The sequence below is a fragment of the Populus trichocarpa genome, chromosome 5 (assembly GCF_000002775.5).
Source record: "Populus trichocarpa isolate Nisqually-1 chromosome 5, P.trichocarpa_v4.1, whole genome shotgun sequence".
Taxonomy (NCBI): domain Eukaryota; kingdom Viridiplantae; phylum Streptophyta; class Magnoliopsida; order Malpighiales; family Salicaceae; genus Populus; species Populus trichocarpa.
Window position 1 is genome coordinate 7006655 of NC_037289.2, and position 27400 is coordinate 7034054.

Genomic DNA, 27400 nt, shown 5'->3' on the forward strand with positions numbered 1-27400 from the left:
TCAGCAAGCAAATGTCAGTGAAACAGATGGTCCTAGGGGTAGGTGCAATACTATTTTAATGGGTCTTTCTGCATTTTGCATGTTGAATTTAACTAGTTGCATCATAAGGCAAGATTTGTGCACCATCAGATATTCTTTGGACCAATATATTACTAATATTCTACTTGCTTGTAATATAAATTGGCAACCCTACAGATTGTAGGGCCATCAATATTCATCGAAATATCTTTCCGCGTATCTACACAAATTAAGTTCACCGACAAATGGCCCCAAGTTTTCTTGATGGAAACTCAATGTTCAATTTTGTTGTCAGAGATGGGAACGGTGTCAAGGGCATGGTGGATTTTGGTCTATCAGAGGTGCCGGAACAATATGTGCAACCACCAGAAGAAAGAATAGACAAGCTTAATGCTACCGCACATGACAACCCACCAATTGATTTGTCAAAGCTAGATGGGCCCGACCATGACCAAATAGTGGAGGAAATTGCTACGGCGGCAGAGACTCTTGGGTTCTTCCAAGTGATGAATCATGGTGTGCCTGTGGAGCTGCTCGAGTCACTTAAGGATGCTGCAAACAATTTCTTCGGCCAACCTCCTGAAAAGAAGGCTGTCTACCGTAAAGGTGTGAGCCCTAGCCCATCGGTGAGGTACGGTACAAGTTTTGTGCCTGATAAAGAGAAGGCATTAGAGTGGAAGGACTACATTAGCATGCGTTATACTACTGATGCTGAAGCTCTTGAATACTGGCCTCAGGAATGCAAGTGAGTGCTCTTTGACTAAATTCTATAGCTTTCTTTTTTCTGGTTGTCAGTGATTAGAGGTAGTTTGGCGCTGCAGTTTTAAATTATTATATTTTTTTCTGTATTTTTAAATTATTTGTTATATTGATATTAAAAATAAAATTAAAAATATAAAAAATATTATTTAAATGAAAATTTTTTTTAAAAAATAATCTCATATTAGAATATAAGATCTACCGGCATGCAGGTTTATTCTTTTTTTTAACTTTTCAACTTGTAATCTTGGAAACAGCACTTGAAAAAATTTATTTCTAGGCCTGTTTGGTCAAGGACAGCTTATGTATGGAGTTCATGTGAACCCCACTTAAAGAAGTCCAAAAGCCTTAGCCATAGTCCCCACTGCTACAGGTACATATTTAACCTACCCTCAACTCCAAACATTCCCTCACTTGCATTTATTAATCAAAAGTATTCAACGTACTAAAACTGAAGACCAACTGTTATCCATGGCTGACCAGCAACAATAAAACACTTGCACTTGGAATATCTCGGGGAATAGCACTAAAATAAAGATATTTTTAGTGTTTTCTTAACATCTAGTGGACACTATATGTTTATTAATCTTCATGCTATGGTGTATTAGAATGTAATAACTGCGTTTTCATTCTAAGGGGATAGACAAAACTTGTCTGATGATAAATATTTTTACTGTTGTTAGGGATGTGGCGCTGGAGTACCTGAGGACATCAATAAAGATGGTGAGGAAAGTTCTGGAAATTCTGATCGGGAAGCTTGGAGTGACTTTGGATGATTCAAAGATTGATGGCCTAATTGGTTTAAAGCTGGTTAACATGAACTTTTATCCAACATGTCCTAATCCAGAGCTTACTGTTGGTGTGGGGCGCCACTCAGACATGGGCATACTTACTGTATTATTGCAAGATGACATTGGTGGTTTATATGTTAAAATGGAGGAAGAGATGGATGGCAAGAGAAAGGGAGATTGGTTGGAGATCCCTCCGGTCCCTGGTGCTTTGGTCATCAATGTTGGTGACACCTTACAGGTTTGATAATATTCAAAATTAATTAAAATTGTCTGAGGAGTTCAATAAATGTGATTATAACTTAAATCTTTCAAAAAAATTAATTAAAATAGACTGATTTAAATCCACCAGCCTAACAGTATTAATAAAAATGATTGATCGTCTTCTTAATGATTGAGTGTCATTTTTAGCAAACTATAGATAATATTTTTTTTATCAGTGTGACTGAAAACAAACCTCGCATTAATAATTCCAGCAAATGACATGTTTCTATTAGATACTAAGCAATGGAAGATACAAAAGTGCTGAGCATAGAGTGCGTACTACAAGAACCAAGTCAAGAGTGTCCATCCCAATCTTCACGATCCCAAAACCAACGGAGAGGATTGGACCATTGCCTCAAGTAGTGGAGAGAGATGGAGTTGCTCGTTACCGGGAGTTCATCTTCGAAGAATACATGAACAACTTCTTCAGCAATGCTCATGACGGAAAGAAGTCTCTTGATTTTGCAAAGAATATATGGCCTGCTTGATGTAATAACTTCGTTTTATATATAATGTATGCCTGTGTGCTAATATGTTCTCTTAAGCTGATCTTGTCATTAATTTGTCATGGTTTTTGTTTGTGCCTTGCTTGCTAAAGCATCTCTCCTTGTAATAAAACCCTTCCTGTCCTCTAGTATGTCTCAAAGTTTATGTAATAATCTTGATTTGATCGAGTTAATTGCAATTTGCATTCCGTATTTTCAAAACTTGCCCTTCCTCGTCAGCCTTCTTATAGGGTTCATCATGAGCTTCCAATCTTTCGTAAACGAAAGGAATATGAGACCTGTGATATGCCAAGTAATCGACACTTTAGCCAAGTGCATTTCCACCAGTAACAATCAAATATAACTTCGGTAACAGTAATATTGTACAGAAATAAGGCAAGAATAATAAAAGGAAAACAAAAGACCTGAACTCGAGAAGACCTCATCTGTTCCTAAAACAGTGTAAAATAAATGCAGCATAGACTTGCATTTGGATACACATCATGCAAGTTCTCCAAAAGTCTTTCACCGACAAACCAATCAACTAGTAGGCCAGATTAATTTATTGGGACAGCAACAAAAGCAGGGAAAATTCCTGATCATGTCATCGAAAATATCAATAAAATCCAACTACAACTAAACTTTCAGCTAGTCCCGCTCTCAAACCGACAATTGTCTGAACGGTGCTTAGACATAGTGGAAGAAAACCGATTTGAAAAGAAAAAACTGGCAAAGCAAGACTTGTATCCTGCAAACATCTGAGTGCAAGAAATATAAAGGACTCAATCTCTACTATCAAAAGTTGTACTCGAACAGATCACCGGTATCTTGGCAAGACCAGCCCTAAGAGCACAGTCATAACCATGCTTCTTAGAAGAGGCTGTTGACTAAATATGTTAATTAGTCAAGGTCTCTTTTGGTTCTCCTAGGAGTTCTTATCTGGATGAGTTGTTCTGGTTTCCTTATTTATCTTCTAGTCTCTTTTGTGTGTTTACTGAATGAGTGTCAGTTCATCTCCTACTGTAATTTCTTTTTGCATAATAAAAGAACAATTCTCTTGTTCTGTCAACTTGTTTTCCTTTACAAAGTTCTTAGTGATCTTGGGCTAGTGTGACTCAAGTCTCGCTATTGTTTTTTACATGGTCACGGAGCTACAAGGAAGGTAGTTGGTTGTTGCAAGACCCTTGGTAGAGAAAATTAGCTGTAGTGCAAAATGTAATTGAATGGCCGTGTAACTAGACATGGTATGGAGCTTTTGATAGAATCCAATTAATAAGTTTTGAGGACTATTCTGAGTCTTGTCTTGTTGGCGTAGATCATAGGATGTTGTTGGTGGATATTGTAAAGTTCTGAACTTTTGAATGCAATTATTCTCGATTCTAACAATTATGCAAGTAAAAAATTTAAATGGATTTTTTTTCTATTTCCACTACTCTATCTATCAACATTTATAGAACTTTGTTCTGTTTATATCTTGATGTAATATTTAACCTAGTTTTTCTTTTTCAATGAAATTTCAGTAGAATTTTGTTTTTACCATGAATATGAGATTTTATAAATTTTGGAATTTTATTTTTTGTTTTACTTTAGAGTTTAAACCTCACAAACCTATATAATGTTAAAAAATAATATAAATCATATCTTAGGACCTCACTTAACAGTTTAAGCTATTAGGTTAAGATGGTTATTTGGCATGGTATCAGAGCCTTAATGACCAAGCAGTCAAGAGTTTGAATCTCACCATCTCCATTTATTTAATAAAAATTAAGCACAAGGTAGTGTGGGCCTGTACAAGTTTTAAGCTCAAAGGGCTTTCACTTGAGAAAGTATGTTAAAGAATAATATAAAACATATCTTGGGACCTTAACTAACAGCTTTAAGCTATTGGATTGAGATGATTCTTTGACATATATAGTGTGTTTGAGAGTGTGATAGCGGTTGCTTTTCATTCCAAAACACATCAAAATAATATTTTTTTTAAATTATTTTTAACATCAGCGCATCAAAATGATATAAAAACATCAAAAAAATATTAATTTAAAGTAAAGAAAAAAATAAAAATAAAAATCAATTTTTTTCAAAAATATTAATGAAACGCAATGTGAAACACACCCATATGTGTGTCGTGTGTATACTTTCATTCGCTTGGCATTCCAACTAAAAGATTATTTTTTAGAATGAAAGTGGAAATTAAAACTGAATATTTGATAGGAATAAAAGAATTTTATTATTATTATTATTATTATTAGAGAAATGTACGTATAACCGAAAGAAAATAAAATATTTAACATGTCTTGATATTAGGGGTGAGCAAAAAAACCGATAAACCGATTAAACCGAGAAAACCGGAAAAAAAATAACCGAAAAAACCGAACCGAAAAAAAAAACCGAATTAACCGATTAAAAAATCATAAAAAAATTCCGGTTCGGTTCGGTTTCGGTTTCTAAAGTCTAAAACCGATTGAACCGAACCGAACCGAACCGGTTCAACCATCCAGCATTTAAAAAAAAAACAACTATAAAAGGAATGTTTTCTAACCCTAAAGTAACATTCACCCCTTAGCCGCCGCCCTCCCTTCCCCTCCCTTCTCTGCATATCTCATTCTCTCTCATTTTACTCTTTTTTTTCTCTCGTCCCTCTACTCTCTGCTCTGTTTTGATTTTTCTCCTTTCCCTCTACTATCTGCTCTGATTTGATCTTATGGATTTGGTTCCTTTGGGTTTTCTTCGGATCTTAGTTCTCCTATTGAGTCTGTGGTTGGCTCTACTAACAGCCAAATAGAGGACTATCAGATCCACCAAGAAAACCCCCTCCATTCTCTATTCCGTCAAAAAATCTCATCTCTGACGTTAGTCTCCACCAACAGGACTGCTTGCTTACCAAAAGTTGCAGGCATCTCAAATAATTTGTCAAACGGTACATTATTGTACTTTCACTTATTTTTTTTTAAAGATTGAAGAAAGGCTCCTATTTTTCTGATTACTAATTGAGGCCTATGCTTTGCTTGTTTCTTATTCAAATTTCAGCATCTGAGATGACAAATGATGCAGCAGTAGGGTGTTTGGTGAGGGCAAAACAACATTTTGGGACTGGAGTATTGTTTTCTCAAAAGCCACATTAGACCTGGCCAGTGATCCAAAACAGAGGGAGGAATATTACTAGTGTTGGTAGAGGACCATTGGGTTTGAACCGGTTTGGAAGGGGAAAAAACCGAACCGAACCGAACCGAAATTATTCGGTTTGAACCGGTTTTCGGTTCGGTTCGGTTCAAAAAATTAAAAAAAAAAATAATTCGGTTTGGTTGTTTATTTTGGTTCAAAACCGGACCGAACCGGAAATGCTCAGCCCTACTTGATATATCTTAATTACAGCTAGAGTTGTTTCTTGAGTAGAGGTGAATTGTCCCTTGGCTTGTTCAGCAAATTAAATCCTTCTTGACTTGGGAATAGTGGAGTCAATCAATTGTTAATTTACTACAATTTGTCAGGTTTAATTTTCAAACAATTTGAGACTTTTATGACACTGGTCGAATTTAAATCCGTCTAATTTGTGTGTTTTCTTCTTCTAGAGACAATCGCCATCATGGATAGATTTTTATGTTATAACAAACTTGAAAAATCAATATCTTTGAATTTTGACTTTTAAACAGTTATCAAACTAGATAGAAATAAAATGTGCGCCATCTCATTCTTCATCATGTTACACGTTGGATTTGAATTCTTGTTTTTATGTTACAAGTTGTTTTATGTTGATGGAGAAAGACAATAACAAGGTCGGTTTAAATAGAAAAATCGGTAGCCCTGAGTGAATAAAATAAAATACAATCTTAGAATCATTGCCAATCGATCCTTAAACATTAAAGCTCTTTCCTAACAAAAGAAAAAACTGATTAAGATTTTAATCACTTGACAAAACCATCTTCAATGTAAGAATAATCATTTAGTACTCATGATATGAGATTCACACTTTACCGCTTAACAATCAGTACATTAGTTTGTACAAAATTCGTATAAAAATAAATCATTTTCAAATATTAATTATTATATATATAGGGATGAACCATCCAAGAATTTGAAGCCAATGGCGGAAACAAAGTCTGAGAGTCAATGCTACGTTATTAAGCTCAATTTGTGAGGCCCCGCGTAATCACGATAAGCTTCGATACAGAACCGAAGTCTCAAAAGCCAATTTTCTCCTGGTCCGAATGCTCTAGATTGACAAGTCCTTACTTTTCTAACTAAAATGACATATTAGATGCCAACATATATATATGATTTTCAAATATTAATTATTATATAGGGATGAACCATCCAAGAATTTGAAGCCAATGGCAATGGCGGAAACAAAGTCTGAAAGTTAATCCTGTGTTATTTAGCTCAATTTGTTAGGCCCCGTGTAATCACGATGAACTTTGATGCAGAACCGAAGTCTCAAAAGTCAATATTCTCCTGGTCTCTAAATTGACAAGTACTAACTTTTCCAACTTGGCAATTCATCTTGGTGTGGCACCAAATCTGGATTTTTTAGTTGCTATTTTGTTATTTTAAAATCAAATTTGCTTCTCTTAGCTGTTATTTGTATTTTTGATTTCTTGAGTTGGTTATCATTTCATTTCTTAGACCTGCTAAACGTGAACTGTAAGCAGATTTTCTATGTTTTATATGTCTCCTCCGCCAGATCTTGGCATATTCTAATGCAATATTATACTTCTAAAAAAAAAAACTAGATGACATATTAGATGCCAACACATGAATATATATATATATATATATATAAAGAGAGAGAGAGAGAGAACCTTTTTTTTCTTTGACTATTTTCCACCGTGTGGCTGCAAATAAAATTTGATCTTTATCATGAAGACTACGAGGACAAGTTAGAGAAGGGAAAATGCACGCAAAACCCAGCTCACCATGCAACGGATTGAGATAATTAAGCGAGAAAGGCATAAAAAATTAATTCAAGTGAAAAATTTAAGTTAATAAATAAGATTTTAAAATATTATTTATATTATTTTTTAATACATTCTATTAAATAAAAATTTTTAAAATTAAAATTTACACAAATTCATGCTATTTTGTACTTGATTTTTATCAAATAAATAAAAATAATAAGATTTGAACTCATAGCCGCTTGATTATCAAGATTCTGATATCATATAAAAAACTAATTCAATTAAAAATTTAAATTATTAAATATTATTTATATTATTTTTTAACCCAAGAATGTAATGTAGCGAAATCTACAGCAAGATAATCACTGTTACTGTCGTATAGTTTAATTAATTAATTGCAAATGGGCCCTTCAGATCTGAAATCATCAAACCGACAACGCTATACAAAACCAAAAATATTCCATATATATATATAAAAAAAATGGCATCTACTGGTACAGAAAGGAATTTACTGCCTAGAGCATGGATGTCTTTGTTCGGATGATTAAAACCCTTTCACCATACTGTTTTCACTCCCCAAGTTGGAGAAGGGACTTAATTGGTACATAACTGAACATTTTCTGAATCTATACACACCCAATTAATGCTATCCAAAAGAAATTTCTTAATGAGTTCATAAACTATTTCTTTTAAATGTGTAACACCTCTTTAACACCATGATTATAACCTCAAATCGAGCCATAGGCAGCGCAGAATCTTGAAGTTGTCTCTCATCCTTTCTAAAAAGTAAAACACTTTATCGATCTTGCATGGTATTTAAGTTTTCATACCGACTAGGATTGTCTCTAATACCATTAAATCGAGCTTCTAGCTTGAGGAAGAGACTTGGCGTGCAACTTAACAATATTTGATCAGCTCGCATGGGCGACATTAAGTTGAAATGCGTTGTTCTAATTTGAGTCCGTAAATTGTTCTTCATAAATTATTTCTTATATCTTATTTTAATTTTTCATAACAATTGGAATGATATTCATGGCTTATGAAAAAAAAAAAAAAAAAAAACAAAACAGAGAGAGAGAGAATGCACGGCAATGGAGGTTTTAATTTTTCTATCTCTCCGGACCTGTAATTAACAATCCGTCTAATTTTGAATGGATTTTGCTCTCATTAGTTCTTGATATATATATCTTGTTAGTCGTTAAACTACTTAATAAATTAGTTAATCACTAGTGTATTATCCACGCTAGGGCTAGGGGTTTGACTAAAAACAATATCTAGATTGTTAAAAAAAATATTCAACTATATCATAATTAAACATGGCATAATATTTTAAATTTGAAAAATCTTGACCCTTTCTTTGATTAGCTCAAGTTTTGAATTCAATCATGTGGGAGCAAGTTCCAACATAACATTGTTAACTATATAGGTCTAAAGAAAAAAAAATTAAAAAAAGAAGAAGAAAAGATCAAGTTAACCCCTGGTCAAACCGTCAAAATTGAAACCTGAGTTATAGACTTCGCTAGGTTAATTTTTTTTATTTTATTGTATGATAAAAAATACAAAAATCAATTTCAATCCACTCAATATTATTAATAAAATTCTATAAAAAAACCCAACATATAAAATTAAAAAAAAAACCAAAAAAACCAAAATGCCACTAAAAACAAATCATGGGTCTAATATTAAAAACCGATTTGCATACCTTGGCATATGATTTTGGTTTTTTTTTTCTTTTAATAAGTGGCGCTAACAATATTACCCGTTACATTTTAAAAGGAAGAAAAAAAGTAATGTGAAAGACAAAATATTTTTTCTCCTTGTAATTCATAAATTAATGTTTGCATGATTTCACCATGAATCAGTTTCATAGTCAAGATTTGCGCGTATGAGAACTTCTAGAAATACTTCCATTTCAATATGTATGCAAATTAAAGATGAATATTCATTGATTCAAAACATCATTGAAAGAAGAAAAGGAATATAATAGAGCTGTCTTTTTATTTTCAATGCCCACGCAATTAAGTAATTTATTTGTTCTAGTAGTTTTCACAATAGTAAGCTCTTACACGACATCTACAACCAGAAAGATTTTCTTGTACGACAAAAAAATTAAATTGAGACAGTTTTGTATAATTGACCTGTTCTTATATAGCTAAATAGGGGCATCAAATATATATATATATATATATATATATATATATATATATATATATATATATATATATATATATTCACTATAACTGTTTAAAGAAAACCATTTTACTGTCTATCACAGAAATTAAGGTTAGTACATGTAAGAGAAAAAAAGGGGTGTTATTTATTTTTTGTAATAAGAAGTAAATTACATGTGCTCCTGAAACCCCAAATATAGTAGTACTAGTAGCTGTGCTGCTGTTAATGACCAGAATTCTCACCCCAATCCTTTAAATGAGGAGTGGGTAAATTCTAGATAATCATGCAACAAGCTGGTAAATTCTAGAGAAGAGCAATTCTTATGGGTCATGGGAAATTAATATTTACTTGCATAAAATAAGTAATATTACTGTAGATTTTTTTTTTAGTTTAACGTGGGTGTCCGGGCCAGCTTGCGCGCACCTCAACTAATCTCACGGGCCCTAAAGTTAACGACCGTGTAAGCCTCCAGTGGCCATCATATGAGCAACCACAGAGCTCGAACCTGAGATCACAGAGGAAGCAAATCTTTTGGTCAAAGTTTTTACCACTGGACCACCACCTAAATTGTTATATTATTGTAGATTTTATAAAGTAAAATAAATGTGAAAAAGTACAAAGTTAATTGAATACTCAGTCCATAGTAAGAGAATATGTATGCATGCATGCATGTAATAGGTTATTTCGCGTTTGTTTACAAGAGATGGATAGGCTACCCATCATAAACTAATCTTTTAAAATAAGTATCAATTCAAATAGCAGATCAATTCAAACATAAATACACGGCACTTTTTATATGTTTTGACTTGAATAGGCTAAAATAATGTTAAAATATTAGAGAAAACATGATCAACAAAATTAATTTGGGCCGGGGAGGTTAGTCTTGGTCATCAAGTCTTCTTGTTTTACACTTGTGTGTGATTTCATATATATACTGAAAGATTTGAGTCTAAGAAAAGTATAATACAAAGTTGTGATTCTAGGATCAAGTGCCTGATTTTATCAAGTCGTGGATGGCAACTAAAGAACAAATGCAAAGACTATTTCTGCCTTCTTAGATCTTGGTGGGTCCTTTTTACCTAGTGGAGTCAAAATTCAGACTTGACCTTAGCCCCTCAAGACATTATTAAATAACGTTCTTTCATGTCCAAAATTAACTTCAAACTGTTATGATCACCATTTTCTCTCTACCACAACAGCAGTCAGAAAAGGGGGTTGTAGCGAATGGTGGAGAAGATCATCAATATGAACAGTCAAGATCATCTGAGGAGTACTAATTATAAAGATGATGATGATGAAGAAGAAGTTCAACTTCCAGGGTTTCGATTTCACCCAACAGATGAAGAACTTGTTGGGTTCTATCTTCGTAGAATGGTTGACAAGAAGCCTCTCAGAATTGAACTCATCAAACAAGTCGAGATCTACAAATATGACCCATGGGATCTACCAAGTAAGTTATTTGTTTCAGCTCTTAAATTGTTTTTCATAAAATATCTCCTTTCCTTTTTCACATGAGTTTTTTTAATCAAAATAAAAGGAAATATTAGGGTTTGAGAAAACAAATCCATAAGAATTTTGTGCATGGATTTATTGATATAATATATATTTTAAGTAATCATTTTCATTAATTTTAATGAAGTTATAGTGCATGGCTGATCTCTAGGTAGCTAATATATATACTTTTAATTTCTTGGCATATGTTGATATGAAGAGATATAAATGATCGGTTGGGATTTCTAGCCATATCCATGGCTAAATATAACACGCACACTTGTAAGAGAGAGAGAGGAGATCACTCGAGAAAAATGAAACAACAAAACAAAAGGTGTTTATCACTGTCTTTGCAAGAAAGCAATGTAACAAAGTGGTGGTGGTTATAGAGGATATTTTCAATACTTGTTTTATGCATTTTTTTCATGTGAATTTTACATAGATTTATAGAGAAAGAAACTACATAGCAAATCATTCGGCCACACACAGAGTTCATTAATTAATTAAGAAGTTAATCTGGTTTCTTGGTTATATTCCTCTTTTATAAATTTATATTTCGCTTAATTTGTCTTTTTTTATTAAGTTAATAGGAAAGTTAGTTCAATTTGTTGGATTCATGTTTAAATTATATTTTTTTTTACTTCATCTTTGATAATTTTCTTCTCGTGTTTAGCCATGCCATATTTTCAATACCTAAATCAGTTGCTTAATAAAAATTTCTTCTTCCATAAGAAAAATGGTAAAATACCAGGGCCTTTTACGAATGAAAAAAACTAAGAAATAACGAGAGAGAATAATTTCATTTCCTGATCTTGAAGAAAAATAATAGCTGGCAAAACTATTTTTGTATAAACCACTTGTTTCAGCCAGCATGCCAACTTCTTACATATTTTGTTGCAAATCTCTCTCTAATTTCTTTGGTGTATATTCATGTAGAGTCAAGCTGTGTGGGAGATAAGGAAGGGTACTTCTTTTGCAAACGAGGAAGAAAGTATAGGAATAGCATAAGACCTAACAGGGTGACAGGGTCTGGATTTTGGAAAGCAACTGGCATTGATAAGCCAGTGTTTTCACTTGGAGGAGAAGGCCGTGACAGCATTGGACTCAAGAAAACACTTGTTTACTACCGCGGAAGTGCAGGAAAAGGTACAAAAACCGATTGGATGATGCACGAGTTTCGCCTTCCCACGAAAGATAACAGCACCTCCACGGCCACTGTCAAAGCTAAAATCTCTGACCAAGAAGCTGTAAGAACATAAACTAACTACAATAAATAAATTATAGATGCTAGAGATATTATGATTTTTTCAACAAATTCTTTTACCAAATACTGATCTTTGCTAAATCAATGATTCTATCATTGTTATAATTTTGTCAGTGAGAGGTATAGCTAGGAAAATAAACTCTTGTATCTCTACTCTCTAGTATTCTTGTAAATCATAAAGCAACAGATTTTACACAATGATAATTATACATGAAATAGGTTCATATATATCAGAGAATATAATAAACTTTTACTTGGGAATTCGTTTAATAATTTAAATTTTTAGATTTAGTAATTCTTTAACATGGTACGTAATATTAGAGTCTTCGTCTGCTGCAGTGAGACGTCCCTGAAATATGATTGGTTATGTTCATATAGACTAAGTATACATGATATTATGTTTTTTGTATGTGAAAAAAAGAAAATCTTTCGCAGTTCCAGGCATGTGCGAAGAGATGTCGTTCCTCCATCATATTGGTGGTCTTGGTATAAATATATGATGGACCGATGGAATGGCCTCGTGCACTATTATATAGCTTCTCATCATGGAATTGAAAAGATCATGGTACTTGAAATACTCATTCGTCTTTTCTCTGGCAATTGATTTTTGATGGATTACAGGAGGTATGGACACTGTGTAGAATTTTCAAAAGAAATGTGTCATGCAGAAAATACACACCAGATTTGAAGCAATTATCAACTACACCTCAACAACCACCAATCGACACAAGCTCCAAGTTATGCTGTCAAGTGGAATCTAATTACACTCAAGAAAGCTACGTCAATTTTGGTGCTCCACTCATTCAACATTACGATAATAAGCCTCCAGTTCATCATGTCAAGGAAAGGAAACCACTGCATGTGGATCAGTTGAGCTACGTAGCTCAACCACCATCTATGGCTTCATCTTTAAACATTTCCAGCCCATATGGAAATCAGATTCTTACGCATGGGGACTGGGATGAGCTTACATCAGTTGTAGATTGTGCTTTTGATCCCTTTCTTGTGTGAATATTTGTGTAATTATATTAATGATATATAGTTAATTGGGACTAAATTAGCTTTACTAGTTGGTTTGTAATATATATACATAGCCCTGAAAGACAATATTTGTTTTCCCATGGACTTAACTTTTTCTGTTTCGAAAGGTACTCATGCTTTTCTACTTCTTTACTGGATGTTGCATGGAAATTGAGTAGATGGATTTGAATTCATGAAATTGATCAGCCAATAAGCAAATCAGCCGCTTCTCTAAAAAACACACCTTAAGATTAGACACCCTGTGACTCTCTCTCAAAAAACTTTCCCAGCCTTTAAACCATTTGAGCTGTCGCCGGCTGCTATCGCTGGAATTAGCCTCAAAATCTCTCCTTTTCCTGTTCTCTGCCGGTTTCATCCTTATCTTTCCTTCCTCTTTCACAATCAATTTTACATGATATATATCGACGGAATGCTCAGTAGGCATTTAAACATTGATTCTTTCATAAAAATATTTACAGTAACTGATCGTAGAAAAATTTATGGTCGATGATTTTTATTATGATGTTCATTATGTCAGTATATAATCACTGCTAAATTTATAGGTAGAAAAGGTACGTCAAACAAAATAAATTTATTAGCATCATTTTATCGGTAATTTCATCAATGAATATGATACATCATTGATAAAAAAAAAATATTTATAATTCCATTGGTGATTAAATTCATATATATTACTAACAAAATTAACTCGTCGGTGATTTACATATTGTTTTGAGGAAATTCCTGTAATTTTTTTAACTCTCTGAAACTTTCTAAGGGATTTAGTTCGTCAGTAATTTCATTTGTAATTGTCACTGGTAAAGTCCTGTAATTTTTTCCAACTCTTTGGAACTTTTTGAGGGGCTTATTTCATTGGTCATTTCGGAAGTCTTGTATTTAATATTTTTTTTAAAAAAATAAACAAAACAGAAAAAAAATTAAAAGAAATAAAACTAAAATAAAAAACCAAATATTTATTATAAATTAAAAAAAATATCAATTTGAATATAATTTATCTAAATGATAGAAGTTAAAAGAGCAAGAGGAGGCAGATATGGATCTTCATCGAGACTAGGTGGGTGACGACGTGGTGACCACATGTACAACTGAAGTTTGACAACAACTCCTCGAATAATCACTCCTCGTCAGGTCATCTAAGTTTGGACTTGTTCTTATACAATCGCCTGGATGGTCAGAGATTAGGAGCTCGAACATACTCACGAGGAACCAACGGTCGATACATTATAGCCCGTCTGTATATCCTTGGCTGTAGTGTTTGAGATACCATAAACCTAATTTCTATCAAGTCCACCAGACAATCAACCTCCAACCACAAATCCAAATTGAGTTTCAGAAGGATTGAAGGATCATCCTCAAATCTCTTTTGCGACAAGGTGTTATATGTTTCATGGAAAAAAAAATAGTCGGCAAAGTTAAAAAATAATAACTTAAGAAAAAATTGTTGAAATCCAACTTATCATGAACTTCTAAGCTCAGCTATCCACGAGATGTTGCACCCCTTTCCGATGGTCCTTATTTCGCATGTGAGTTTCTACCAAAAAAAAACTCCATTGATCTTGGATTGCAACAAGAACCATAGACTACAAAATGATGTTATTGTTAATTAAATATTTTCATATAAAACAACAATTTAAAAAAAATATATGTAATAAAACAAAATATTACCGTATATTTTGCATGCAAAACGAACAGAATGGATCTGTCAATATGTGTGGTAATTGAATCATTAATCTCCTTATTTCAATTATCCACACCAGACCATGATCGCTGCACAAAATGCTTAGACGTCACGTGTTGGATATAAGCTTCCTAAATAGCCTCCGAGATGTACGACCACATCTTCTCAACCTGAAAGACCTCTTTCTTGCTTCTCTTTTGCGCCTCATACTAAAAATAATGCAACCTATATTGTAGAAATAAATTATCAGTTAAGATAATGAAAAATAAAATTTGAACATTTAAATAAAAAATATAACATTTTGAATTCAATCTTACCTAATAGCGTTGTGATTCTCCCACACCCTCCTAACAATAGCATTGTCAACCTTCTCCTAGTAAAATTTTTCCTTGTACGTCAATTTTATTAAATAATTAGTTTGTTAAAATTAAAAAATTAACCGAATTAAAATAATAAAAAAGAAATGTTTATGTATATACTAACTTTGAACTTTCCAAACCAAACATCAATCATAGGTTTCCTTTCAAGATTTTTAAAAACCTGACTTCATTTAAACAAAGGCACTCTCATCGATGATTTCATCATCGATGTTATCGTTCGAGCAGCCTCCACATATGTAAACCTGAAATTCCATTCATCCATTGAAATTAATTATTTAAAAATTATGCATTTTTGTTTATTTTTTAATCATGCAGGAAAGGAAAACAAACTTACATGTTGTGGTCAAGCTTCCACTGAGCAATGTACTTCTTAGGGATGTATGTGCCTCATATATCTTGTCATGGTCGGCATTTAGCTACTCATAGTCCTTATAAGTGTTGCTAAAAGAACCAACTATATTGTTATTCATTTATATCACCCATTAACGACCTTCTCTTCATCATCTAAACAAATTAAAACATAAAAAAATGTAATAAAATTCTCATTATATTTCCTATACGAGAGATTACCTAAAATTTTATTACCTGCAAATACACATCAACAAATAAAGCCACAAACCAATTCGGATTTATTTATGACTACTATTCACCAATTTTAACTTTTTCAAACACATTTATATAAATTTAGCAACAAAACCTATTTTACCACCATTTCCCTTCCTTTCTTACCTAGACCAAAATTCAAAACATAAAATTCATTATTTATTTCCTAAAATACAATACCACCATAACATAAAGCAAGAATATCATTCAATTACAATTCAAGACAAAGTATTTCAAACATACAAATTAAAATACTCTTTTCAAATATGTAAATCTATTATAGCATGGAGAATTATCCTTTCAACTTTTGATTTTAAGATTTGATCATTCTAAATTATGTTTCACTTATAATCATGTCTTTTTATTAGTTTTCATTGATAAGATAATGGATTTTTATGCTTGAAAGTTATAGGAAGACTAAAAAAAACTGTATTTTCAATTTTAATTTTTTTTTTTATCAAAATTACAGGAACACTAAAAAAACTAAAAGTTACAAAAACACTGAAAGTTATAATTTATCAAAAATCATCTTCTAGCTTGATCATTTACCTCACACCATTAACATTTCTTACACTAATAATATTTGCCTTAACAACATTTCTCGCATTCAAAGCCGAAACCTTTATCAATAATCACCTTAACATAATTCTACAAATCACCTAATTTAATTTCTTTAGAATCAATAACTCTTTGTATATCATTTTTCAATTCACTATTTTTAACATCAAAACCATAAAAAAAACCCACTAAACTCCCTAACCTCTCATTATAAACCTTTAAAAACTCCTTTTTAGCTTTTCTCTTAATTTGCATTCATTTTAAACTCATTAAAACTCCCCCCTGTATAAACCGAATGGAAAACCCAACAACATAAACGTACCAAAATAGAAGCTGAAAACACTATAATTGAAGAAACCCTAAACCTAGAAATACCTAATGCAAACATAAAAACATGTTTATTATCATCAGTAAACATTTTAACAAATTATTCTAAATAAGTTTTATTTCATGATTTCACAACAACAAAAAAAGAGAAGAAGAGCAAGACTTTAGTTAGCATTTTAATTTGTATATGTTTCTTAACTTTTCAATTTAATTTTTAGTTAGCATGATAATAGTTATTGGCACATATGATTTTCTATTTATTTTATTAGATATAAACATCAACTTTTCAATTTATAATTAAATCTCCTTTTTATATTTAGTTTTCTACTTTACTATAAATACTTATAATTACAACTTTGAAACATAGATCCAGCCCACTAAAACTCAAATAAAAAAAATCGAAGCCCTAACCCACCAAAAATAAAAAAAACCCTACTCACATAAATACCCTAAAGCTAGCTACCTGCACCACTCCCTCGTCTCATACATATATTTGAGAGAGAGAGTGACCCTCCCTCTCTCGCCGCATCCTTCTCTCCGTAAGCTATCTCTCCTCTTTGAATTCTTAATGTCCTCTCTATCTAGATATGTTAGTAAACAAACAAACTGTAAAAAATATATCATAGTTTTTTGGGAGCTCCTAGTCATTATTAGCGTTAAGTATGATTATAACTCTATTGATGGTTCTTTTGGTCTTATTACCAATTGGGTTTTTAATGGATCTTTGTTTTCGTTGAGTGTATCAAACATGATTGATTTGTATGTTTTTTTGCTCAATATTTTGATGGGGTTGATGAAACCCTGTTGCTGTTCTTGTGTGTTTATGCAGGTGGTATTGATATTGTCATTGGATTTTTAGAAACTAGTCAAGATGGTGAAGTTTACAGCAGAGGAGCTTCGGCGTATTATGGACTACAAGCATAACATCCGTAATATGTCCGTTATTGCTCATGTTGATCATGGTAAGAGATTTCTTTTTCACTTATGTGAGTTATCTGCCAATTGGATACATCCGTTTGAATTGAATGTATATATTCGACTCAGAAGTGCATCCATTAGTTGTTTTCTTTTTTGGGCAGTCCTTATCTTTCTATGTTCTCCAATATAGGAGGTTAGGTGGTTACATGGATAAAGTTCCTGAATCGTTATCCCTTTGTTTGTTGGAAATGTTTCAAGTACTTTATGCTGTCCCCTTTTTTGACATTTTTATTGGCGTTTAAATTCTTATTTTACTTTTTTTTTTTAATATTTATTGAGGTAATTATTTTCGGTTCGATTCGGTTTTTATAAAAAAAAAATAACCAAACCGAAATTAAAAAAAAAAATGAAACCGGTTCAAACCGACCGGTTTCGGTTCGGCTTTTTCAGGACAAAAACCGGTTCAAACCGGTTTGGCTCGGTTTTTCCGGTTTGACTCGGTTTTTTTCTGGTTTGGGTTCGGTTCGTTTCGGTTTTTCGGTTTCAGGCTTATAAAACTGAAACCGAACCAGTCGGTTTTTTTAAAATTTTAATCAGTTTTTTTTCATAATTTAATTTTTTTAATTATTTTTTTTATTTTTTCAGTTTAATCAATTTTTCAGTTTTTTTCTCACTCCTTGTATTTATTCTACTATGAAGTTCTTGTATTAGTATCTTATGCTTAAAATTATTTGTTGCTGCATTTAAACTTTGCAATTTATATCCCACAGGAAAATCAACACTTACAGATTCTCTTGTTGCCGCTGCTGGTATCATTGCCCAAGAGGTTGCTGGTGATGTCCGAATGACAGATACCCGTGCTGATGAGGCAGAGCGCGGTATCACTATAAAATCTACTGGTATCTCTCTATATTATGAGATGGCTGATGAAGCCCTCAAGAACTTCAAGGGAGAGAGACAAGGGAACGAGTATCTCATCAATCTTATTGACTCCCCTGGACACGTCGACTTTTCATCTGAGGTCACAGCTGCTCTTCGAATTACTGATGGTGCCCTCGTGGTGGTGGACTGTATCGAGGGTGTGTGTGTTCAAACTGAAACCGTGCTTCGACAGGCTTTGGGTGAGAGGATCAGGCCTGTCTTGACTGTCAACAAGATGGACAGGTGTTTCCTGGAGCTCCAGGTTGATGGGGAGGAGGCTTATCAGACATTCTCTAGGGTTATTGAGAATGCCAATGTCATCATGGCAACATATGAAGATCCCCTCCTTGGTGACTGCCAGGTCTACCCTGAAAAGGGTACTGTTGCTTTCTCTGCTGGTTTGCATGGTTGGGCTTTCACTTTGACCAACTTTGCCAACATGTACGCCTCAAAGTTTAAAGTGGATGAGGGAAAGATGATGGAGAGGCTGTGGGGTGAGAACTTCTTCGATCCTGCTACCAAGAAGTGGAGCAGCAAGAACACCGGTTCTCCCACATGCAAGCGTGGTTTTGTGCAATTTTGTTATGAGCCAATCAAGCAGATTATTAACACTTGCATGAATGACCAAAAGGATAAATTGTGGCCCATGCTCCAAAAGCTTGGTGTTGTCATGAAGTCTGAGGAGAAGGACTTGATGGGAAAGGCTTTGATGAAGCGTGTGATGCAGACATGGCTGCCAGCAAGTACTGCTCTGCTTGAAATGATGATCTTTCACCTCCCCTCTCCTGCCAAGGCTCAAAAATACCGTGTGGAGAACTTGTACGAGGGTCCACTTGATGATGTTTATGCCAATGCTATCAGGAATTGCGACCCTGAAGGCCCCCTCATGCTTTATGTATCTAAGATGATTCCTGCATCTGACAAGGGTAGGTTCTTTGCCTTCGGGCGTGTTTTTTCTGGAAAGGTATCCACTGGTCTGAAGGTTAGGATCATGGGACCAAACTTTGTCCCTGGTGAGAAGAAGGACCTGTATGTGAAGAGTGTGCAGAGAACCGTCATTTGGATGGGAAAGAGGCAAGAAACAGTTGAGGATGTGCCTTGTGGTAACACTGTTGCCATGGTTGGTTTGGATCAGTTCATCACCAAGAATGCCACTTTAACAAACGAGAAGGAAGTTGATGCCCACCCTATTCGTGCTATGAAGTTCTCCGTGTCTCCAGTTGTGCGTGTTGCTGTTCAATGTAAGGTGGCATCTGACCTCCCAAAGCTCGTTGAAGGTCTGAAGCGGTTGGCCAAGTCTGATCCCATGGTTGTCTGTTCCATCGAGGAATCTGGAGAGCATATCATTGCTGGTGCAGGAGAACTCCACCTTGAGATCTGTTTGAAGGATTTGCAGGAAGACTTTATGGGTGGGGCTGAGATCATCAAGTCTGATCCTGTTGTCTCTTTCCGTGAGACTGTCCTGGAGAAGTCCTGCCGTGTGGTGATGAGCAAATCTCCTAACAAGCACAACCGTCTCTACATGGAGGCACGACCCATGGAAGAAGGGCTTGCTGAGGCTATTGATGACGGCCGTATTGGTCCAAGAGACGATCCTAAGAATCGTGCCAAGATCTTGTCGGAGGAGTTTGGTTGGGACAAGGATCTTGCTAAGAAAATCTGGTGTTTTGGTCCTGAGACTACGGGACCCAACATGGTTGTGGATATGTGTAAGGGAGTTCAGTACCTTAATGAAATCAAGGATTCTGTTGTTGCTGGGTTCCAATGGGCTTCAAAGGAAGGTGCTTTGGCTGAAGAAAACATGAGAGGTATCTGCTTTGAAGTCTGTGACGTGGTTCTCCATGCTGATGCCATTCACAGAGGTGGTGGTCAGGTTATTCCAACTGCCAGGAGGGTTATCTATGCTTCCCAGATCACTGCCAAGCCCAGGCTTCTTGAGCCTGTTTACTTGGTGGAGATCCAAGCTCCAGAGCAGGCTCTTGGTGGTATCTACAGCGTTCTTAACCAGAAACGTGGTCACGTGTTTGAAGAAATGCAGAGGCCTGGGACTCCCCTATACAACATCAAGGCATACCTTCCTGTCATAGAGTCTTTTGGATTTTCAGGGACTTTGAGGGCTGCAACATCAGGACAGGCTTTCCCACAATGTGTTTTCGATCACTGGGACATGATGTCTTCTGATCCTTTGGAGGCTGGCACACAGGCAGCTCAGCTTGTTACTGATATCAGGAAGCGGAAGGGTTTGAAGGAGCAGATGACACCTCTATCTGACTTTGAGGACAAGCTATAAGCATTTTCCCGTTCTTGTTAAAGCAACTTGGTTACCTTGAGAGATGATGAAGCAGAAGGACCATTTTTGCTGCTTGGTTCTTTGCAGCCTCCTCATTTGTGATGTTTTGAAATTTTGTTACCGTGGATTAGTAGATGTCCTATTGGAACAGTGGGTCATTTTATCCGTCTTCTCTTATAAGAACTCCGCACATGTTGTGTTGTGATGAACTTGGTATGCTTTAAACTTTCACATCATCATCATGCTATATTTAATTTTCAGATGGTGCATTCCTTAATGCTATTATGTATGTGTTTGTGGGGATTATATCTGCAGTCTATATGCTAGTTAGAAGATCATATTCGGTCCCTTTTTTTCATGTTTGATAAGTAGTCTAGACTTTGTGTTTGTGATCTGTGACTCGTGGCATTGTTTTTTTCAACCATGTAACTTAGAGAGTTGATTGTTTTTTTCTTAGCTCTGTAACTTAGAGAGCTGATCGTTTTTTTCATGTCTCAATGTTGGCAGCGAAGCCTTTCATTGCGCTCTTATCTTGCTTTCTTGAGATTTGTTGAATATATGTTCGGATTGTGTAAAAGATGTAACTGGAGTCGGTGCTGTTTTGTTTGTAATTTTCTCAGCAACCATTTCTTTTTTTCTCTCTTCTAGAATGGGAATTTTTAATGAAATGAGCAATTAGTTGTTCAGGAGTAATTTTATGTTGTTCAGGAGTAATTAGTTGTGTATTATATTTGTTATTTTATGGGTAATTTGTTTGAAAAAGGGAAGAAAAAAAGGAACATAAATCCTAAAATATTAATCCATATTGCAAATAAATCTCAATAACCAAGAATTGAAAATTGGCATGGCAAGGAACTAGAAAATGGAATGGAATATTGCAGAGAAAATATACTGATCACATCTCGCAAGTAAAATGCCTTCCAATACAAGAAATGAAAACATATATAATGTGGGAAGACAAGTGACTTACTGATCACTAGAAATTGCTTTGCAATAGATATGGTCTTGCAAGGGTGTTGAAGTTTCTTTCTTAGTTTTTTTTTTTACCTCTTTTTCGACAGTGAGAGAGGAAGAACTTCGCTAATTAAATCCTATATTTAAGACCTAAAAATCAATAATGATTCCATAAGCTGGACATGCCCACTTCAGATATGTAGCTCTCTGAACTACCTTCTCCTAAGCTTGGTGACCCTTTAAGGTTGCCATAGCTTTCCATCTTGGTAAGGTTATTCAAAACAGCTTTTAGTACCTTTGTGTCACAAGAAAAAGAGTCCAAGGGAGTGGTAATATCCATAGGTACTTTTCCAAATGGGCTCGTACACTTAGCCGGTGCGTTCGGGGCTTCCATCTGGGTGGTGTACGGAGCCAGGAGATTTTGGCTGGTTTGGTTTTGTGAGAAAATGGAGAAGCAGGGCACTTGCTCGTGCTCATCTAAATTGGGTTGAGTTTGCTCATAAGTGATGTATGAATCCAATAATGCGGGCAAAGATGAAGAACCTGTGTCATCATTGCAGCTTCTCATGCTAGGTTTGGCCACAACTTCTCTGTTACTTTTATAGAACACTCGGCATAAAACCCAGTCTTCCTGTATGCACCAAGAAAAAAAAAAGGTGAGAAATGGTGGTCATGATATTATGCCTTACAAGCTAAGAATAATAAATATATAATTAGGCTTACATAAGATGATTATAAATACTGATTATAAATACACATCTTAGGTCAGCTACTAATGTGATTTTATATTAGCACACTTGCCGTGACTAGTTGAACAAATTAATTTTGACTTTTTTTTTTTTGGCTCCGAGAGATGTCCACAAGTTTAATTAAACTATTTCCAAATAAATTATTGTTGATTTAAACGTTGACGTGATTTGTTGTAGGTATTTGATTGTGATAGATTATGTTTTTAAAAGTATTTTTGAAATTGTTTTTTGTTTTAAAAACTTATTAAATTAATATTTTTAAATCTTAACGTGCTAAGTTAACAAATGAAAAAATTATAAAAAAAGATATTATTTTAAAAGGAGTGCAGAATTTAGTTGCAGTTGGCTAAAAGATTCATGGATATCCCAATATTTGTAAGAAAATATATTAAAAAAAATTATTATTTCATTTTGGTTCCATGTATTTTACATAATGGATCAAACTCTGATATTATTTTTTCTACAAAAAGAGAGAAAGGTGCCATTAGACTATAGGATAAATTACCTATTATAAATTTGTTTTTTTTTCTAGAAATAAAAAAAAATAAGGGGATAGATTTAACTTCATATATGAAGACAAAAAATCTTTTGCAAAAAAACCCATCAAATATATATTACATGAAGTCAAAGGATTCAACATACGGAATGAAAAAAATGTTAGTAGAAGACAAGAGGTACCATGATTCTTGCAAAACTTAAGGAAAGATGCATATGCGTAGTAAAACCTTGAGCATGGAACTTCGTCAAAAGTCAAAGCTGGGCCAAAAGTAAAATTCAAATCATTGACTTATTCATATAGTGTGAATGTGATAAACCCACCTTATCTGAAGAAATTTTTGGGGGACCAAGAGGTCCTTCAAGGCGAAACTCATGCATGACCCAGTCAGTTCTTTTCCCTTTGGGTGCCCTACCTTGGTAGAACACCAAGGTCTTTCTCATGCCAACAAGAGTGCCCTTGCGAAGGACGTGCCTGTCCTTCCCTGTGGCTTTCCAATATCCAGAAGCTGTTGCACGATTAGTTCTCAATCCAGTTGCATACTTGCGATCTCTTTGGCTATAAAAATACCATTCCTTGCCACCTACGCGTGCCGCTTCTGCCATATTCCCACACGTAAATATTATAAGAAATTCACACGTCTTTCAACTAATTGAATTGAACAGCAAGACTGTAAATCTGTGAAATAAGGTAAACTCAAAGCAAAAGGGAAAAAATAAATAAGAATAAGGTATGAAACCAAAGACTTCGATATGTGGCTTTACCATTCAAGAGTCAGACATAAAGTGCAAGACTTTGGTTACCGGTTAGGTCAACACCGAATGTCTTTGAAGACATCCAAATTAAGGCACTGATTAAACATCGAATTGGACGGTGAAACGTCCGGTCCGACGGCCTGAGGCCATGGATTTTAAGGCATTCTCTCATGACTTGATCGTAAAAACACACGGTTCAACTCACTTCAACATCGAAACCGTGCCTTTTTAATGCCTTGAGTGGGATTTGCGAAGGCAAGATTATCTTGGACTTGGAGTTTTGTTTTCAATGATATGATATGGAAGCCCAATTGTGTGATGATATTCAGTCTATAGTGAAATAATGATAAAAAAAATCACTAATGAGGTCAATATCAAAGGTGTTTCATATGACTCGGCATGGATAAGCACATGATGGCACCAAAAGGGACTCATCATGCGGCTAAAATATATAGATGACTGTAATCAAATAATAGTAATGCTGTTAAGAGGTCAATGTCCATGTATTAATGAGAAATTATTCAAGGTAACAGTGGTGAAATATACAAGGTGACAAAAACGAAGGTTTCTTGCTTACGACTGTGACACGTGTGATCTACAAATTCGAGTTGAATATTGTGGTAAATAAATAGGAGGAAAAACGACATGGAGGACTTTAATATTCAATGGAAGGCGAGTGATGACAAGCCATATTGGATTTGGTAAGAATTAGAAGGTTAAAATCCAATTACTTTGAGCTGTGTGTGATCATAAGAGAGTGGCGGCCACGAGGTATGGACAATAAGGCATATGACTTTAGGTTTCTGCTTAGCTATTTCAATCACTTTCATGATTTTTTATTTTAGGTGATTTGGGATACTGCCAAGAATGTCAATATCTTCAAAAAAAAAAAAAAAACACTGAATATATATGAGATATTTTTATTTCATTTTACTTTTTGAAAAGTATTTAGCTGGGGAGATATTTTATTTAATTCCTAGCATATGTAGAAGCCTAATTTAATTGGCAATTACAAGAAGGTGGTTGAGCATTTCCATATAGAATACGGCGGAAAAAACCACAAAATATTCTATTTCAAGTTCTCAAGAACTTACCAAATATCAACCCCTCACCAGACGGGTTTCCTAATTTATTTTTATTTTAAGGGTTATTGTATACATTCATTTCTAGTTAGATTTAAAAAAAAAAAAAAAAAACCATAGTCAGCTGGTTGAGAAGCAAATTAGTGGGTTCGTACAGTTATGGTGTACCCAGTAAGATGCAGTTTGCCTACAAAAACTAAAGCAACTTTTATATTTTTTATGCTATGACAAAACCATTTATCCTTTTATTTCAGCACAGCTTAATTAAATGATTCAATCTGATGTAGAGATATGTTATATCCAGTGGCATGCATTATGTGATGAACAGCATAGGAACATGCAAACACCAGAATTATCAAATACATATATTAAATAGGTTGCTATCATCCTTATCCCGAGAAAGTGAAAGAGAAAAAAACCCATGTCCCTTGCTTAAACATTGAGAGCTGACTCAATGGGGGTGTATTATAAGCCTTCAAACCAACCTAAAGCAGTATAGATGTAGACAATAACTCGTGGGAAGAACTAGAGCATAGTCATCTAGTGATTAAGATCATCATATCACCAGTATTCTTCCCTCCTTTACAAGTTACCAGAACAACGAAACAAAGAAAGAAGAACTATTCTAGTGTGTGCGTGGAAGCGCTTAATGAATAGAAAATCATAAATAATACAATCACAAATGATTCAATGGGAGTGGAGTTGTGAACAAATCATATAATGAGTGCAATTGACATGAAAATCACGGTGAAAGTGATATTGATTGTAAGGATGGGATCATGATTATAACGAGGATTTAAAACTCACCAGGGATATCCCACGGCTCACACTTGTTGAGGTCAACTTCTATCATAAGAAGGGAATCACAGCACTGAGAAGCCTTGTTCATCAAGTAATCGCATACAAGTTCTTCATCTCTTGGATGAAACCTGAACCCTGGTGGCAACTTTGCCTCCACAAAGCTTATGTTGCTCATTTTCCTCTCCCTTTCAACGGACAAGGCAAGCTAATTAACAGAAACACAGTATTTATACTGCCAACAACAAAGTGAACAGAGGAAGAAGAGATAATATAATATCCCCTCTAGCAACAAGGCCAAGTGGTGGTGTATATAAGGCAAAATTAACCAGGTAAAGTCAACTTTGTAGTTCCGCATAAAAAAGGAAGGTTAGGATGTTTGCTTATGTAAGATGGGCCAATCACTGCCTATCTGCTGATGAGAGCACACCATAATGGACGGTCTTTGATTTCCAACTATTTGGAATTGATGGTGCTCAGTCGTAGCTCAGAAATCAGCCAAAAAGATTATGATGACTGATGACAACACAACAATTCCTTATTCAAGGGGTCTCCTGTTCCACGTGGCATCAGACTCCTCTTGTACTAATCCATGTTCCACAATTCTGTAAGAGTGTAGAGTTCATCTTGCTTGTAATTATTGGAGATTGACCAAACAGATTGTCCATGGGAAAAATTCAATACCTCTCCTTTTTGCCAGTTCAAAATTAAGGAGATGAAAAGAACGTTGATGATTCATCAACCTACAATTCCTCCCTCCCTCTCCCTCCCCCCCTGATATTCTCATATACCAACCTTTACCACTGAAAACTAAATCCCTCTCCGATCTAAATTAATACATTAATTCACGGAAAATTCATATTCGAAGACCTCCACAACATATTACTCTTTTTTATCACTTTTAGTATTGATGGATCATCTTGCACACATCAAGACTCAAAGGAAAAACCTTCGACAAAGTTTTCGTATTAGTTCTAAACCTCCCAAACTCTTTAAATATACCCTTGAATTTAAGGCTTATTTTCAGAGAATATCTATTTATTTCACCCAAAAAAACTCATCATCTTCTACAGCCATTTTTAGTTTATGTTATTTTTAAATGTATCCAAAAAACTTTCATTATAGCATCCTCATTTATGAAGTCCTAGTTCCGACCTTGTCAGGACTAATTAACACATCCACAGATAAAAACTTTTTTTGTTCGGTGACCTCCTCTTGGATAAGAGCCTGAAATGGTGATGGCGATTTCCGACAAGTCTCTCTTCAGTTTGAGAGGGGAGCAGTCAAAAATATTTGTAACTGTAGTTTTATTTTTGTGAAGTGAAGCGTACTAACTTGGTACATGATGTCAAGTAATTCATCCATGATCTTCACAAATATTTGTTTTGTGGATAATGAAAAAATCATTTGGCCCCAACATGGGTAAACATATAAATATTCTCAAACCTTGGCAAAGCCTTTCCTATACGTACATATACTATATATGTGCGAGTGTTGTCTTCAATTCTCAATATCTAGCAACTATGAAAGTGCTTTGACTTTCGATAGAGCGTTTGCAAAGCAATATTGGAGGATTCTTATGGCATTAGAAAAGCAGAGTTCTTCTTCATAGTTTATTATCACCTTGATAATTAGATGGCAACTTCCACAAAGGAACTTAACTTTCCTTGCTTCTCCATGACTTCTTGTTGGAGAATCAGATTTGCTTTTCTAGCAG

The 27400-nt window shown here is 34.5% G+C and overlaps 4 protein-coding genes and 1 long non-coding RNA gene across 7 annotated transcripts; 4 read left to right on the top strand and 1 right to left on the bottom strand.

The window, feature by feature from the left end:
- The first annotated feature begins 230 nt into the window (after positions 1–230).
- On the top strand, positions 231–2536 carry LOC7480442 (scopoletin 8-hydroxylase). Its single transcript, XM_002306378.3, has 3 exons — positions 231–763; positions 1461–1806; positions 2063–2536. The coding sequence occupies exons 1-3, from the start codon at positions 264–266 to the stop codon at positions 2315–2317; spliced, it is 1101 nt and encodes a 366-aa protein (XP_002306414.1). The 5' UTR covers positions 231–263; the 3' UTR covers positions 2318–2536.
- A 2302-nt stretch (positions 2537–4838) lies between these two features.
- Positions 4839–5861, top strand: LOC112328763 (uncharacterized). Its single transcript, XR_002983912.2, has 2 exons — positions 4839–5231; positions 5342–5861. It is a non-coding gene; the product is annotated as an uncharacterized LOC112328763 (long non-coding RNA).
- Positions 5862–10524: 4663 nt separating this feature from the next.
- LOC7492111 (transcription factor JUNGBRUNNEN 1) lies at positions 10525–13306 on the top strand. Its single transcript, XM_002306379.4, has 3 exons — positions 10525–10828; positions 11806–12116; positions 12755–13306. The coding sequence occupies exons 1-3, from the start codon at positions 10603–10605 to the stop codon at positions 13142–13144; spliced, it is 927 nt and encodes a 308-aa protein (XP_002306415.1). The 5' UTR covers positions 10525–10602; the 3' UTR covers positions 13145–13306.
- Positions 13307–17122: 3816 nt separating this feature from the next.
- LOC7492112 (elongation factor 2) lies at positions 17123–21126 on the top strand. 3 transcript variants are annotated; one of them, XM_002306380.4, is made up of 3 exons: positions 17123–17259; positions 17550–17682; positions 18409–21126. In XM_002306380.4, exons 2-3 carry the CDS (start codon positions 17592–17594, stop codon positions 20847–20849), a joined length of 2532 nt encoding a protein of 843 aa, XP_002306416.1. In that variant the 5' UTR covers positions 17123–17259; positions 17550–17591; the 3' UTR covers positions 20850–21126. The 3 variants fall into 3 exon arrangements, with proteins under 3 accessions (XP_002306416.1, XP_024456643.1, XP_024456642.1); XM_024600875.2 differs by having other exon boundaries at positions 17239–17380; XM_024600874.2 differs by lacking the exon at positions 17123–17259 and having other exon boundaries at positions 17401–17682.
- Positions 21127–21705: 579 nt separating this feature from the next.
- On the bottom strand, positions 21706–25994 carry LOC7492113 (NAC domain-containing protein 21/22). Its single transcript, XM_024600876.2, has 3 exons — positions 25693–25994; positions 23372–23646; positions 21706–22434 (listed from the first exon to the last, which is right to left on the bottom strand). The coding sequence occupies exons 1-3, from the start codon at positions 25859–25861 to the stop codon at positions 21961–21963; spliced, it is 918 nt and encodes a 305-aa protein (XP_024456644.2). The 5' UTR covers positions 25862–25994; the 3' UTR covers positions 21706–21960.
- Positions 25995–27400: the final 1406 nt, after the last annotated feature.

Coding starts and splice junctions, on each gene's coding strand:
- LOC7480442 (XM_002306378.3), top strand. CDS start 264: ATGGCCCCAAGTTTTCTTGATGGAAACTCAATGTTCAATTTTGTTGTC. Junction 764..1,460: donor TACTGGCCTCAGGAATGCAA/GTGAGTGCTCTT, acceptor TACTGTTGTTAG/GGATGTGGCGCTGGAGTACC. Junction 1,807..2,062: donor ATGTTGGTGACACCTTACAG/GTTTGATAATAT, acceptor TGTTTCTATTAG/ATACTAAGCAATGGAAGATA.
- LOC7492111 (XM_002306379.4), top strand. CDS start 10,603: ATGGTGGAGAAGATCATCAATATGAACAGTCAAGATCATCTGAGGAGT. Junction 10,829..11,805: donor TGACCCATGGGATCTACCAA/GTAAGTTATTTG, acceptor ATATTCATGTAG/AGTCAAGCTGTGTGGGAGAT. Junction 12,117..12,754: donor AAATCTCTGACCAAGAAGCT/GTAAGAACATAA, acceptor GATGGATTACAG/GAGGTATGGACACTGTGTAG.
- LOC7492112 (XM_002306380.4), top strand. CDS start 17,592: ATGGTGAAGTTTACAGCAGAGGAGCTTCGGCGTATTATGGACTACAAG. Junction 17,683..18,408: donor TATTGCTCATGTTGATCATG/GTAAGAGATTTC, acceptor TATATCCCACAG/GAAAATCAACACTTACAGAT.
- LOC7492113 (XM_024600876.2), bottom strand. CDS start 25,861: ATGAGCAACATAAGCTTTGTGGAGGCAAAGTTGCCACCAGGGTTCAGG. Junction 23,647..25,692: donor TGAGCCGTGGGATATCCCTG/GTGAGTTTTAAA, acceptor GGAATATGGCAG/AAGCGGCACGCGTAGGTGGC. Junction 22,435..23,371: donor CAAAAATTTCTTCAGATAAG/GTGGGTTTATCA, acceptor TGGTGCATACAG/GAAGACTGGGTTTTATGCCG.